This window comes from Haliotis asinina, chromosome 4, assembly GCF_037392515.1.
Source record: "Haliotis asinina isolate JCU_RB_2024 chromosome 4, JCU_Hal_asi_v2, whole genome shotgun sequence".
Taxonomy (NCBI): domain Eukaryota; kingdom Metazoa; phylum Mollusca; class Gastropoda; order Lepetellida; family Haliotidae; genus Haliotis; species Haliotis asinina.
Window position 1 is genome coordinate 9,330,363 of NC_090283.1, and position 13,422 is coordinate 9,343,784.

General features: G+C 41.9%; 2 protein-coding genes across 2 annotated transcripts; both read right to left on the reverse strand.

Annotated features, from left to right (window-relative positions):
- LOC137281246 (tumor necrosis factor ligand superfamily member 6-like) lies at nt 1-7,725 on the reverse strand. The gene is made up of 4 exons (XM_067812392.1): nt 7,331-7,725; nt 4,207-4,243; nt 3,447-3,539; nt 1-413 (listed from the first exon to the last, which is right to left on the reverse strand). Exons 1-4 carry the CDS (start codon nt 7,658-7,660, stop codon nt 25-27), a joined length of 849 nt encoding a protein of 282 aa, XP_067668493.1. The 5' UTR covers nt 7,661-7,725; the 3' UTR covers nt 1-24.
- A 907-nt stretch (nt 7,726-8,632) lies between these two features.
- On the reverse strand, nt 8,633-12,622 carry LOC137282223 (tumor necrosis factor ligand superfamily member 15-like). Its single transcript, XM_067813958.1, has 3 exons — nt 12,231-12,622; nt 11,912-12,008; nt 8,633-9,905 (listed from the first exon to the last, which is right to left on the reverse strand). The coding sequence occupies exons 1-3, from the start codon at nt 12,597-12,599 to the stop codon at nt 9,511-9,513; spliced, it is 861 nt and encodes a 286-aa protein (XP_067670059.1). The 5' UTR covers nt 12,600-12,622; the 3' UTR covers nt 8,633-9,510.
- Nucleotides 12,623-13,422: the final 800 nt, after the last annotated feature.

The following is a 13,422-nucleotide window of genomic DNA, read 5'->3' on the forward strand; positions in this document are numbered from 1 at the left end:
TAGAACAGCCTTGAAAACAGATCGTCATAGTTTAATAACACCAAAATAACTGTACATTGAATTGCTATGAACAGAGTCTGTATCAGACACGCGAACAGCCAACTGGTCATGTGACCGGAAATTCAATATGGCTGACTGAAAGCTGGACTTTTGGGTGGTGAACTGAGGGTATGAATCTTTGCTCACCAAAATGTTAACTTCTCCCAATTTAGGCTGTTTTGGGTGGTAACGGGTGAGCCTGTGGATGAAATCCTTGCCTCCACGAGTTTCGGGAAACTTTCTGGTGAACGTGATGTGTGAGTATAGAAAATACCGTCCTGCTGATGGAATGACGAGACGATGATTGTGGTAGCCTATTCTGGATATGTAGGCGGTACCGTATTTGTCCTGATCGACCCATGACAGCCTTCCTTCTGAAATTATAGGTAGATAATATTTGTAGAGATAGGTATTTTAAGTTCGAATACAGTTTTGAGTAACTAAAATGAGTGTAATAGTTGAAATGGTTGAACAGAAGTTAAATTTGTAATCAAGCAAGTCCGCTTGAAAAATGTGTGCGTAAGTGATTGAATTCGGGTTTGACGCATATTTGAAGAGAATCGCTTAGAATCCCTTACATCCCGGCGTGTCTGGGTCTTGTGTAGTTTACGTCTGGAACGTTTACAATTTTCACGAGACCCGCCAGTGTGGTATGCCGCTTACAAACCGAGAGTAGCGGTGGGGTAGTCTAGAGGTTAAACCGTTCGCTCGTCGCGCCGCACACCCGCGCTCGATTGCCGTCATGGATACAATGTGTAAACCCAAGTTTGGTGTCCCCAAATTGCTTATACTGCTGGAATATTGTTAACCCATTTACTCATAAAATGTGTGAACCCCATTTCTACATGGCGGCTGACTGAAATAATCGAGTCTGGAACAGACAAGATCAGCCGCATGAGTTTCGAACTACGGATTTGGGATATGCTGACATGTGTCAACCAAGTCAGCGAGTCTGACCACCCGATCCCGTTAGTCGTGTCTTACGACAAGCATGGGTTACTAAAGACCACATCTTGAGCAGATGCCAAGGGCCACTTCCATGCTATGTCAAGGTGATGCCAACTAGCACAAACGGGCATACTACAACGATACATATAATGTTATGTGATGTGAAGACACCGGCATGTTTACGTGTGTAATGAAATTTCCTATACATCTCTTTTTATTAGATCAGGTCAACTCTTATTAGCCCAAGTCATCCTAAAACTACAGAACAACCAACCATCCAATGTTGAGCTTGTTTCCGATTTGTAAATGTTATATACACAACACGTTTGACATAAAACAGGTCAGGTATTTTTTCCCGACAAAAGACGGAAGGTCGCCAGAGGTAGTTTACGCTTCTTACAGTGCAGTTTGACAAGGACAAACGAATGCCGAGTTATCAGAGTATGAACACAGCAGGTTCAGTCGAGTACGGCCACTTTTCGAATGAATGGATTGGGTTTCTGGAAACTTAAACGGCTGTATATTTTTCATGTCTTATTCGTCACGGCCTCATACGTCACTGTGTAACTGAATGATTGTTTAAATAGGTAGACGTTATCACGCTCTACATCAGGCATCAGGGTACCTGATCTCCATTGACGACGTGTGTGGGTTACGTTACATGTGAGGCTATGGTAATTATACAGCAGAGGAGCCGGAATGTGTGTTAATAAGTGTCCGATGTTGTGTGGGGAGATTGAAGTATCCTGAGTCAAAAAAGAAACTTCACAAAATGTATTTTTAAAAAAAAATGAATATGTTTTCTCTGATGATACATCTATGTATCCGAAATGGAATCCCTATCTTCCGACTCTAGAAAAACGTTAGCAAAACCCACTCAAACTCATCCATTCGGCGTGCAATTGACGTTAGTTCCAAATCAGGTTTGGCAGTCGATCACGTGATCTTTCGCATCGAAGTTTTCTTCATTTCCACGTGTTTGCATTGGCCTCAAGAACTGAAAAAAAGTTTTAAACCGCAGTTCTAAAGATATTTTAAATGCCGCGCTTGTCAAATTTTCAACGTGAACGTGCCGTTGGCATGTTGCAAGCGGGAAGATCAGTTATTGACTTCGCAAGAGCAATGGGATGCACCCGTCGTACTGTGTATGACATGCGAGGTCGTCTACAACAAATTGGCACCACTTCTGATCGCCAGAGGTCGGGTCGTCCACGTGTGACGTCACGAGCAGAAGACTGTCAAATCGTCCTACGTCACCTACGTGATAGATTTCTGCCGGCTACAAGAACCAGGACTGAGAGGTTTAGAGTCGACTGTCCTCACAGACCATTCGAAATCGGTTGCGGGCTGCCAATCTCCATTCTCGACGTCCATATCGTGGGCCAGTATTGACGCCGTTTCAACAACGTCAACGTCTGCTGTGGGCCCAAGGTCACCTCCGATGGAGCCACAGAGACTGGAATAGAGTCGTCTCAAGCGACCATATATAATACTGAACTGAGAAATTTCGAATTTTTATTGTTATGACTTGACATTTTGTACATCCATGGTTTGGACGTCGGTGTAGCCTAATGGAACTGACCGTGGCACTGTCAGTGTGTCGAGTAAATCACACAGATCGCAACAATGGAATAATAACAATTTAACCATCTTATCATCTCTTGTTCTTTTATAGTGCCCTGTTGAAAGAATGTGAAGTTTCTTTTTGACTCAGTATACATGTGCATCCGTCCGTAAGAAAAGACTTTTGAGTGCACGTCAACGATCCGTTTCACAAAACGATCATGGCGTTGCAACTGCCGCAAGTCTATGTAAAAGTATAGGACTTACGATCTCTGTCGTAATTCTATCTTAAAATATGGGCGTTACGATAAAGAAACTCGATTTTCGAAGCTCTAGGCGCTAAGATAGCCGTAACATTGACTATATAAGACTATGACTATCTTAGTGCTAAGAGCGCTTCGAAAATCAAGACCCAGGTTGACAACATGTGTTCATGGTGATATCGTCAGTAAACATGAATACTGACGAAGGTAAGACATAATCGCGTTTATAATGCCAGTGAACCCAAACCAGTGAACCAGTTGGACGGATATGTAACTTTGTTCAGTGCGAAACGACATGAACACACAATCAAACGACTGGTACAGGAATTGGGCGTACAAACAGCATATCACAAGGTTCATGACTACAGAGAAGCACAACGTGCTTTGGTTCGGCTTGCGTCGCTCCTCAACGCCGCGTTTAGCAATATTCCAGCACCAGTCTGTAAATAACCGAGTCTGGACCAGACAATCCAGCAATCAACAATAGGAGCATCAATCCACGTAAATGGGATACGATGAGTCAACCAAGTCACGTACCCAACCGATCACGTTAGTCGCCTCTTATGACAAGCGTGCATTAGTGAAGACCACCTCTAACGTCACGGACAGCACCACGTGAAGTACCATACTTACTACTTAAACTGTTCGTGTCCAAGTACAGGTGAGCTCCAGTCACATTCTCTCGTAATTTCATTAATGATGATGGACTAGATGGACCGGAATATGCTGGAATATTTGCAATAAGATGTTGAAATAAACTGAAAAGGACATATCTGTGGTACCATCATACAGTGAGTGAGTGAGTGAGTGAGTTTAGTTTTACGTCGCACTTAGCAATATTCCAGCTATATGGCGACGGTCTGTAAATAATCGAGTTTGGACCAGACAATCCAGTGATCAACAACATGAGCATCGATCTGCGCAATGGGGAACCGATGACATGTGTCAACCAAGTCAGCTAGTCTGACCACCCGATCCCGTTAGTCGCCTCTTACGACAAGCATAGTCACCTTTTATGGCAAGCATGGGTTGCTGAAGGCCTATTCTACCCCGGGACCTTCACGGGTCACCATCATACAGACGATGTTAATAATGGACAAGTTTGGTAACTCTATGTCGATTGCATCTAAACACGAAACGACAAATCACGTCTTTAACCATCACTTTCTCTAACAAAGATCGTAGTTTTTCCCTACATTTCTATTGTTGGCTAAATGATTCCGACAATATCATTTTCAAATAGTGATGATGTCAGTGCAGTCATTTAACAAAACAGTTCTCTTTGTAAGGCGGCATTATAACATACCAAATTCACCAGGTTACTTATCTAATGAAGAAAATGATGAAAGACTTATGTACGGATCAGATAATCTCACATATTAAGTCAGCATACCATTGGCTTCAGTCCAAGGCTGTTGATCAGCTATCATCTGGAAAATGAAGAAGGGCGCCTTACAGATACAAAAGTGAGTGTATAGATATGTCAGGATCGGTTAAGGTGCAACACTCCTGTGTTAAAGTGGGGTCGCTTGGACATCTTATGTTCACACCGATCAATGGTTTATATAACACATACACACACGCACGCGCGCGCGCACACACACACACACACACACACAAACACACTGTGTGTGCGTTACCGTCAGATTGTGAAGTCAGTCATTTCGTGAAACTACTAAAAATTTCGGGAAGTGACTAAGGAGGTGAGTCATTTCGCGCCTTTTGTGTATTATAAATCAGCGTATTTCAGCCAATATTATATTATATTATATTATATTATATTATATTATATTATATTATATTATATTATATTATATTATATTATATTGTATTATATTATAACTGAATCTACAAAAGTGGATCACAATTTCAACATCATTTCTTGTCACCTTACAATTGAAACTATTGAGGTTGCGACCGTTCCTCAACAGCTTGTCTTGTTTTTGTCGCAAACACTGTTTAACTGGGCTGTGAAATCAAATTACTTCCCTATTTAAGCTGTAAAGATTCAATATTTGCAAGTGATCTTAGTTCGATGATGTGCGATAATGATTGCTCATAATAAATTACAATATTGAAACCAATCAGGTATTATATTCTATCCATAAATGTATTGATATTATATCATCAGAACATGACATGGCTAATTGTTCAACAACATTGATCGAAGAATGTGTGTAGCGTTTGTGTGAAATGTGATTTACAGGCGAGTATTAATTCCTATAAACTATGAAAATACCAACAATGGTTGTGCACTGTTAGATAGGGACCTCCCGCACAGAATACCATCATATAATCGTGCGAACAGCCTTAAAGGCACTATGTCACGCTTTTTCTGGGTCTATAATAGATATCCCATTAAAAGGAGTGGGGGATAGTGGAATTACCTGATGAAATACAAATGATAAAGCCAAGGAGGAAACAGCTGGTGACGAGAAATTAAGGGAAAATGTGACGCTTTCTTCCATTCCTTTGAAAATGTTAAATCTGTATGGGAAAACAGTGCGTTTTCTCATATGCACTAAAATATATATAGTGCGACGCATGCGCTCACTTTAGGTTCCTGTTGATGCAATAAGAGACTTATTATTCCTTATTAACGACTTGCCTGATATCTATAATTGAAACTTCGCGGAGAACAGATTCTCAAAAGATAACACTTGTGGTATACGGAATGTAAACAATTGCTCCGTACATCGAAACCCGTCGGTCGCGGTGCTATCGCTGTTTGTCGAAGTGGCCTGAATCACAAGTTGCGTCATAGAACATTCGGAAAGAGCATTCCATGTGGCATAACTCGCTTGGTGGATGGCACGATTTAATGCAACGTTGCATTATTTCATCCGAACTTTCAATTGCATATAGAAATCTTAACACGTACCTTTTCGGAATATATTTTATGGTAGCTTCGCTGGGTATTGATAGAATTGAGTGAAGTGTGTAGTGTGTAGTGTGCCTTCAAGTGTAGGTCGCATGTCGTATTGCAACATTTTGTGTTATGAGTGAGTGAATGATGGATTATATGACGATAGAGATGTGCTTTCTATAAGACGTGTGAGTGTGTTACTTGTGTACATATATATATATATATATATGCGCACACACACACACACACACACACACACACACACATATATATATATGCTGAACGCGTTCAAGCACGGGGACATTAGAAATGGGGTTCACGTATGAAGATTCGAACCTGGTGTGACGAACGGACGCTTAGACCACTGGGCTACCGGAGCGTACCTAGAATATAGACCCGTGACGATCTGGGGTAAAATAGGTTTACACCAACCCATGCTTGCCACGAAAGGATATATATATATATATATATATATATATATATTATGCTTGTGGAAAGAGGCGCCTAGCGGGATCGGGTGCTCAGACTCGCTGACTTCGTCGGAACATATTATGGGTTCACAATCGCTGATCACTGCATTGTCTGGCCCAGACTCGATTATTTACAGAACGCCACCATATACCTGGAAATTTTCGGCGTAAAATTAAACTCACTCACTATTGTAGAATAGCAGAATGAAACAGTTAAATGTGTCTGAACTACTTCGGTTTGTCTCGTTCTGCTGATGTGTTTGAAGGCAATTGAATAAACTGTATCCATCGTGGATTTGGTAGGACGAGTTCATAGTTGAGTGAGTGCGCCCACTTGACCAGTACTCAAGATACATCATGTCGATTCAGCTTTGTGTGGGAGGGAGTCCCAAAGTTAGTCTAAAAAAATGCTGCTTTTGTGCCACGTGCGTCGTGCTGACGAGTCGAACCCACAAACAAGGGTTCCCGGTCTGTCAAGGGAGGGGGAGGGGAAACACAGCGGATTGTGACAATTCAGACGAATAGGTCACTTGTCCTGACCAACATGTGTACTTACATGCTGTGAGCTACATATCTGTGGTTCCACAAGATGATACTATCACACCAGAATCAAAATTATAAGACTGGGTTTATTACCCATATTGGAAAGACACAGGGCAGTATTTCTCCCACATGATGCTTGGGAGGTTGCACCTTTTTGGTGAACGTGGATTGGTTATTTCAGAAATAAAACAGCCTATCAGCGTATAGGGATGTGGGTATTCCCAACATCGCGGGGTGCTTTCTGAGGAACTGCTGTTTTCATGATAGCGTTTTGACATGGGTTATAGAAATGACAACCAACTCGTGACTGAGAATGATTAATTATCTTTCCCTCGTTCTAGTGATTAATCCATTTTCTCGCCAAGACTCGAAGACTACGCAACTGATTTGCCAGTCCCCGTCACTAGCTGGTAATAGTCTAAACAAGTGTAATTAACACGCCAATATATATAACGCTGTTCAGAAAATAGAAGTCCGATACATGTGTAGACGCATGAAGAATAGAACTTGATACGCCATCGATGTAAACATGTTGCTACTGTAACAGTTTATCTATTTGATATCCTCTGAAAGTAACATAGAAAACCATACAAGCTGTAAATATTCAGACACTCAACGTAACAGACAGCTTTACGTACCTGTTGAAACACCGAGGATATACTACCATTGTTCAGACAACAAAGGGCATGTGTCGGCGTCCTAACCAAGTCATAGAGAGTCTCAGAAGACTGTACACTGGATCCGATGTGGTCACATACAAGGCACACTGCCCCACTGTCAATGTTATTATCGGGACGCGGATGGTCAACACCTCGAAAACTGAATCCAACCTTCATCACGAACACAACGAGCAAAGCTAAGCTGCATGTGAGAGATGTTGCTACTGAAGTATACAAACAACGTCGCCAAAATTGTGAGCTGTCGTATTTTGGTTTTCGGGGTAGAAAACTCTGCTCTGCGTCTGCCATACTGTGACAATGAAAACACCCGGGTAGTTAGAAGCGGGTGTACTCGATCTATATACCCGACCCGTGCTTTGATAACAAACGTACTTCCTGGTTGAGGGTTGCAATGTTATTGGCTATATTGAGCCAAGGGTTGAGCAAATCGTGACTAGTCATTGGTACGCCTCAGTAAATGCTGACTACATCCGTCGCTGTGTCAATCTGAAGCATGTAAAAACATTAGATTATAACACTTTATCAACACGGATGCCCCGGGGCTATAAATGTTATAGAATATTTTGATCAATGAAGTAGAAAAGGAGACGATACCCGGATGCGACTTTATATTTGTCAGTTTGTTGCATGTAAATAAACATTTCATGTCAAACCAGATATATAAGGCGGGTGGGTGTTTGATGACATTTTACGAGTATAGTGAAACGTTGGGAAATCCCCGTGTTTTGTTGGTGTTTTGGGGTTTTTTTTTCATTATTATTATTATGTTTTACAAATTAGAATCCTGGCACAGTCAGGCTGGTAAAGCTCAGCATCAGCTCAGGGCCCTCGCCCCTTCTACACGCAGCCCAGACAGCAAATGGGACTTCTCCCAGGAAACACTGCCTAGTGGAACCCACCAAGAACTTTCCGGAGAATATGACGGCTCCCCAACACTGCAGCCTTCTGCATTACCCAGACTGTCAGAAGAGCTGTGCTCCCAAGGGCAACGAGAACTTTTTATTTGCCTATTTTGCAATGAAGTTATCGACTTGTTTGGTCGAGGTGGGCGTGTGTGCGTGAGTGAGTGGGTGAGTGGGATACACACTAATGTTTCAATCCGTTGGCAGTGTGCTCATCTAGTGTCTAACGATATGAGGTTCTTCAAATATATATTTACTATATATGAATATGATCTCGAGTACTGTTGTCAAGCGCTGCAACAGTTCCCCAGCCAGGCGCTAGGCACATACCTCTGCCAGTCGATTGTGCGATGTCACAAACGTAAAAGATTCCCACTAACATCGTTGATCTCGATCCGCTTGAACACAGTCAAAGCCAAGTCAAGCCAAAGAGGTTTATTGTACAAAAGGCATTTTGCCCATACACACTGTTACACGCAGCAAGATGCACAATACAATGCAAATAGACCATTCATTTCTTTTAAATGCCAGCAAGACATTTCCAACCGAAGCGAACTGATTCCACAAAGAGAATGAAAAAAAATTAACAAAACATGTAGAGCTTGAAATTAAAGGGTCTGGAGCATGATAGTCCGCCATATACCCTTAATAGATACCCTTAAACCAGACCTGCGAGGCAATGGTGGGTATCTGTGGATATGTATAGCATGTTTTAGTTTAAATACTTTGATTGTTACATCACGTATCATTGTGGTCAGTCATTCACAGTCGTAAAAGGGTCCCTGGAAGGAACGAGTTTTTCTAAATGAAACTTTGAACAGTATTCTTGCAGAACAATTTTCCTAATATGAAACTTCAGCCCTGCAGAACTATCTCAACCCAGGTTGTGTTAGGGTGTAGCACAATAGCGGTGAAAAATGCTATGAAGGGGTTTCTGCCAATCAGTGTGTTCCTGAAATAATACATGAGCGACTCAAAAATGGGTAAAGGCATGTGGTTATGGTTGCCTCGAATCTTTGAGTTTCTTAGAGTATCTCAAGGTACATCAAAGCCAGCAGAACAGTGTCCAGGCTAGCTCATTCATACTTTGGTCATGTGTCAAGTAAAGTCTTCCAGTCTGAGAACATCGCTCACTGACTTCCTTTCACCTTTGGAATGACACACCCCGTTAATTAAAATGAAACGTTGGAGCTATCCCTATAAACTGTGTATGTGTACTCAGTTAAGAACCAAATATCACAACAAATAGATTCCGAAATAATTAGCCAAAGGAAATTTGTAAATCAAGGATGGGTTTGATAGGCTTACAAATAATTCATCATTCTTTTTCAGTTTCAAATTTGCCGCCACGAAACTTTTGGTGAACTGCCTATGTTTGTCTTTGAGTGTAGTCTTGCGAGTGAGGAGGAGGTGGTTGGCTGTGTCCATCTGGTCATAGTTGTACGTCTGGACACGGTGCATGATGTCGTGGTTGTCGTTTGTAGCGGCGGCGTCGCTTCGTATTGTCAGGAAAGAGTAGATGTAGTACATGCCGTCACGAGGCACGTGGAGGCGCCCGTTGCTATAGGTAACGTTCCCGGTCATATATGCCGTCCCGTGCCCGACAGAAGAATCCCACTGAAGACGTTGATCTAGTGGGTAAGAAAATAAAGTAGTCACACCAGCTGTATGAGTGGTTGTCGTTGGATTAATGGATGAGCGAGTGGGTGAGCGGCCGAATTAGTGAGTTGGTGGGTGAGTAAGTGGATGTGTCGGTGGATGAATGAGTGTTTGAGTTAGTGATTTGGTTGATGAGTGAGTCAGTTTGTGTGTGTGTGTGTGTGGGGGGGGGGGGGGGGTGAGTTGGGTGAGTCAGTGGGTGACCGGTCGAATTAGTGACTTGGTGGATGAGTAAGTGGGTGAGTGGGTGGATGAATGAGTGCTTAAGTTAGTGATTTGGTTGGTGAGTCAGTGGAAGGCCGAGTGGGTGAATCGGTTGGTGAGCGGCCGAATTCGTGAGTGGTAGAGTGATTGCATGGATAGTGAGTGAGTCAGTGAATCAGTGGCCTTGTAAACGGATCCTTGTGTCTGCGGTGAATGACAGTCAGGAGGTGGGTGAGTTAGTGGGTTTGGTGAGTGAGTAAGTGGCTCAATAGGTGAGAAGGTGGTGAAAGTGGATGAGTCAGCAGTTGCGTGGATTAAAGGGTTAGTTCTGATAGTGCTGATAAGAGGGTGGTATACGACCATGACTGCACACAGTACAAGGACGATGACTGTCACTATGAGACACTGAAACTATGGGACATTCATAGCATTTGAGCATGTTGTCTTATCTTAGGCAAGTACGTTTGTTCACACGTGCCTCCGCTCACCCAGGAGAAAATGGGTGCCCGGTGGGAGACGTGACTATTTACTGTTTAGAGCCTCACAGACAGCTTGGGTTATTTTAGGTAATATTCCGATTGCGTGTTACCGCTTTGTGAATGTTCCTTGTGCATGAAAAGGTGTATTATAAACTCATTATTCTAACTATCATCACTACTTCCTAGTAACTGATATCGATCAGTAGTCAGTTCACAGAAATCCAGATATCGTGTATAAGCGTATAAGGAGGTCAGTAACAATCCCCCAAGTCCTCGTGTGCGGTAACTTCCTGGTACAGGTAAACAGGACTTGAGATAGAGATCAAAGCGTGCTGTTCATATGCATGTTTGCTGACAGGTGTCAAACAAACTGTGAATGTACAGCATCTTCAGTCGGGAGCTTTTAATGTCTATTTGAAACAACATCCCTCAATTGACATTTCTCAAAAGTTAACAAGAGTTCATCATGTCAACTCAATGTCTATTGTTCCCAGTGACTGAGGGAGGTTACGTAAACATCGCCCGGGAGGCCCAGGATTCACTGTTACGGTTCGTGAACATGATTTATAGTGTCCGGACAGTGAAGCAATATACTGTAATATTTAATTACTTTAAATAATAATATAATATTTAATATAATATAATATTTAATTAACTGATTCGTTACAGCTAGTCAGCGTCCGGTTACCGAGGCAAATTATAAAGGCATTAATTGGTAAAAGCTGAAATCAAACTAACAATGCTTTATGGTTCAACTTTTAAAAGCTAAAATCGTCCTGGAGACGACACATCCGGATTATCGGCGTCCAGACTAACGAGGCTTCATTGTATACACTATCAACAAACATTGACATTGAGTATACGAGACATGTCATGACATATGGATGTTCGCCAAGCAGGAGAGTTATATAAGACCTGGTCCGCGTATATTTAAAAGCATGGCGCTTACAAAGTATCCAGTTCACTATGGTGTAGATGACAGTTCCTTCATTGTACACGAAAACATGTACACTTTTAATAGCAATTAAATCATTGCTTCGATTCTTTCCTGAAAGCAACCATTAATAATTTTGAGAAAAGACGCTTGTGACGTTCATTTGAGCACGAATAGGTCCATTTCCAAAAGTAAGCATTGTTCAAATAATATACACTACATATTTATTACAATAAAGAGTGAGTGAGTGAGCGAGCGAGTAAAGGCTATGTACAGATTTAATATAAGTTAAATCATCAGGTTTTGCACTTTTAAAATCTGTTCTATGTGAATCTTATTGAACTGAATAGAGGTTACACACCTGTGACGTTGTTTGTATCGAGATACACATGTGCCGCCGGTCTGACCTTGTTGATGTGAAGGTCACCTTGCACGTATTGGTAATGTTCTCCGACTACCTAGATTTAAACAACACATGTTTTATCATTATTTGGTAAGAGTAATTTAAATGTTGAATGAAAACATTGTCATGAAAAATGCAAATATGTCATGTTGTAAGTCTTAACTTCCGTGATTTTGAAAACAATGCGATTACAGCAATATGTGTGGTACATTCTAGTATTCATTTCTTCAGATTTAACAACCGAAGAAACACAAAAAACCCAAACAAAAACACTTACAATGTTCATAAACATCGCGAGACTCTCCGTATGCTCCAAACAGCAAAGTGACCTTTGACCCAGCCTACCGACCTTGACCTGATCCTCGAACGGTGCCCTTTTCCCGTCAGGAACATTTACAGAGTCACATGACACACATACAGCGTCAGCAATATCCGGTCGCATTTCCTCGTACGAAGCGAACGTTGCAAGAGATTCTTCGTGTCTTATCTTGTAGATTACAAACGCTCCCAAACCTACATTTAACACCATCGACAAAGTAAGCACCGCAAAACACAGGAACGTTGAACACAGAACTCTGGACTTCCGTGGTTTTTTTGTCTCGACAAACCGGACTTCTTCATAATGCGTTTGAGGTCTAACTTCCATGTTGAGGGTCTGTCCAACCTATTCGCTAGATATACTCATGTATGGGTAAAAGACACAGCGACGGTGACGGTGACCCGCTTGCGCTTGGCGGCCCAGTGCGATATCAAATACTTCCTGGTTTATTTACAGTACAAGCGGAGGAAAGATAACGCCTCGCGTGACTCCTTTTTTCATAATTCCTGTAGGTGCAGACTGGTTTGGCCCCAACAACAACAATAGACTGTCTCACAGTCCTTGAACCGTATTATTTTCTCTGATACCTAGTTCCTCCTGCAATGCTAACTCCCTTAATGAAGCTAGTCTAGATTTCCTCTGAATCTCCCAACTCACCGGCAATTTGAATGGGTTTTCTTGTTACTACTATCAGAATTAAACATAAATATACAGAGACTAAACCCTCGTCCACAACAACAGCAGTAGCCAGAGAGGTTCTATCTCCAATAAATTAAGGCAATATGCACGTTCCATCTATCGATCTATCTATCAGTCATCCTGAAATAAATTGTACATATTGATTTACAAAATTTGTTACAAAGGGAGACAATAAAATATGGACTTGCGCCAGTTGTGGTTGACGGAACCTGAGGTAGACAGCACCGTAGGGCTAGGTAAAGGGGGTAACTCGAGAAGTACCTTAGTACAAGTAAATGTACTTATAACAACTTACAAAACTGTCAAATCCTCATTCCATAAGCACACCTGCTTCTTCACATTTGCTTGGCTTTCCACCTGTCTGTCTCAGCTCATTGGGAATAGTGGGAAACATCAAGACATCTGGAAACTGTGTCGAGATATCTGGAAACAGTGTCACAACATCTGGAAA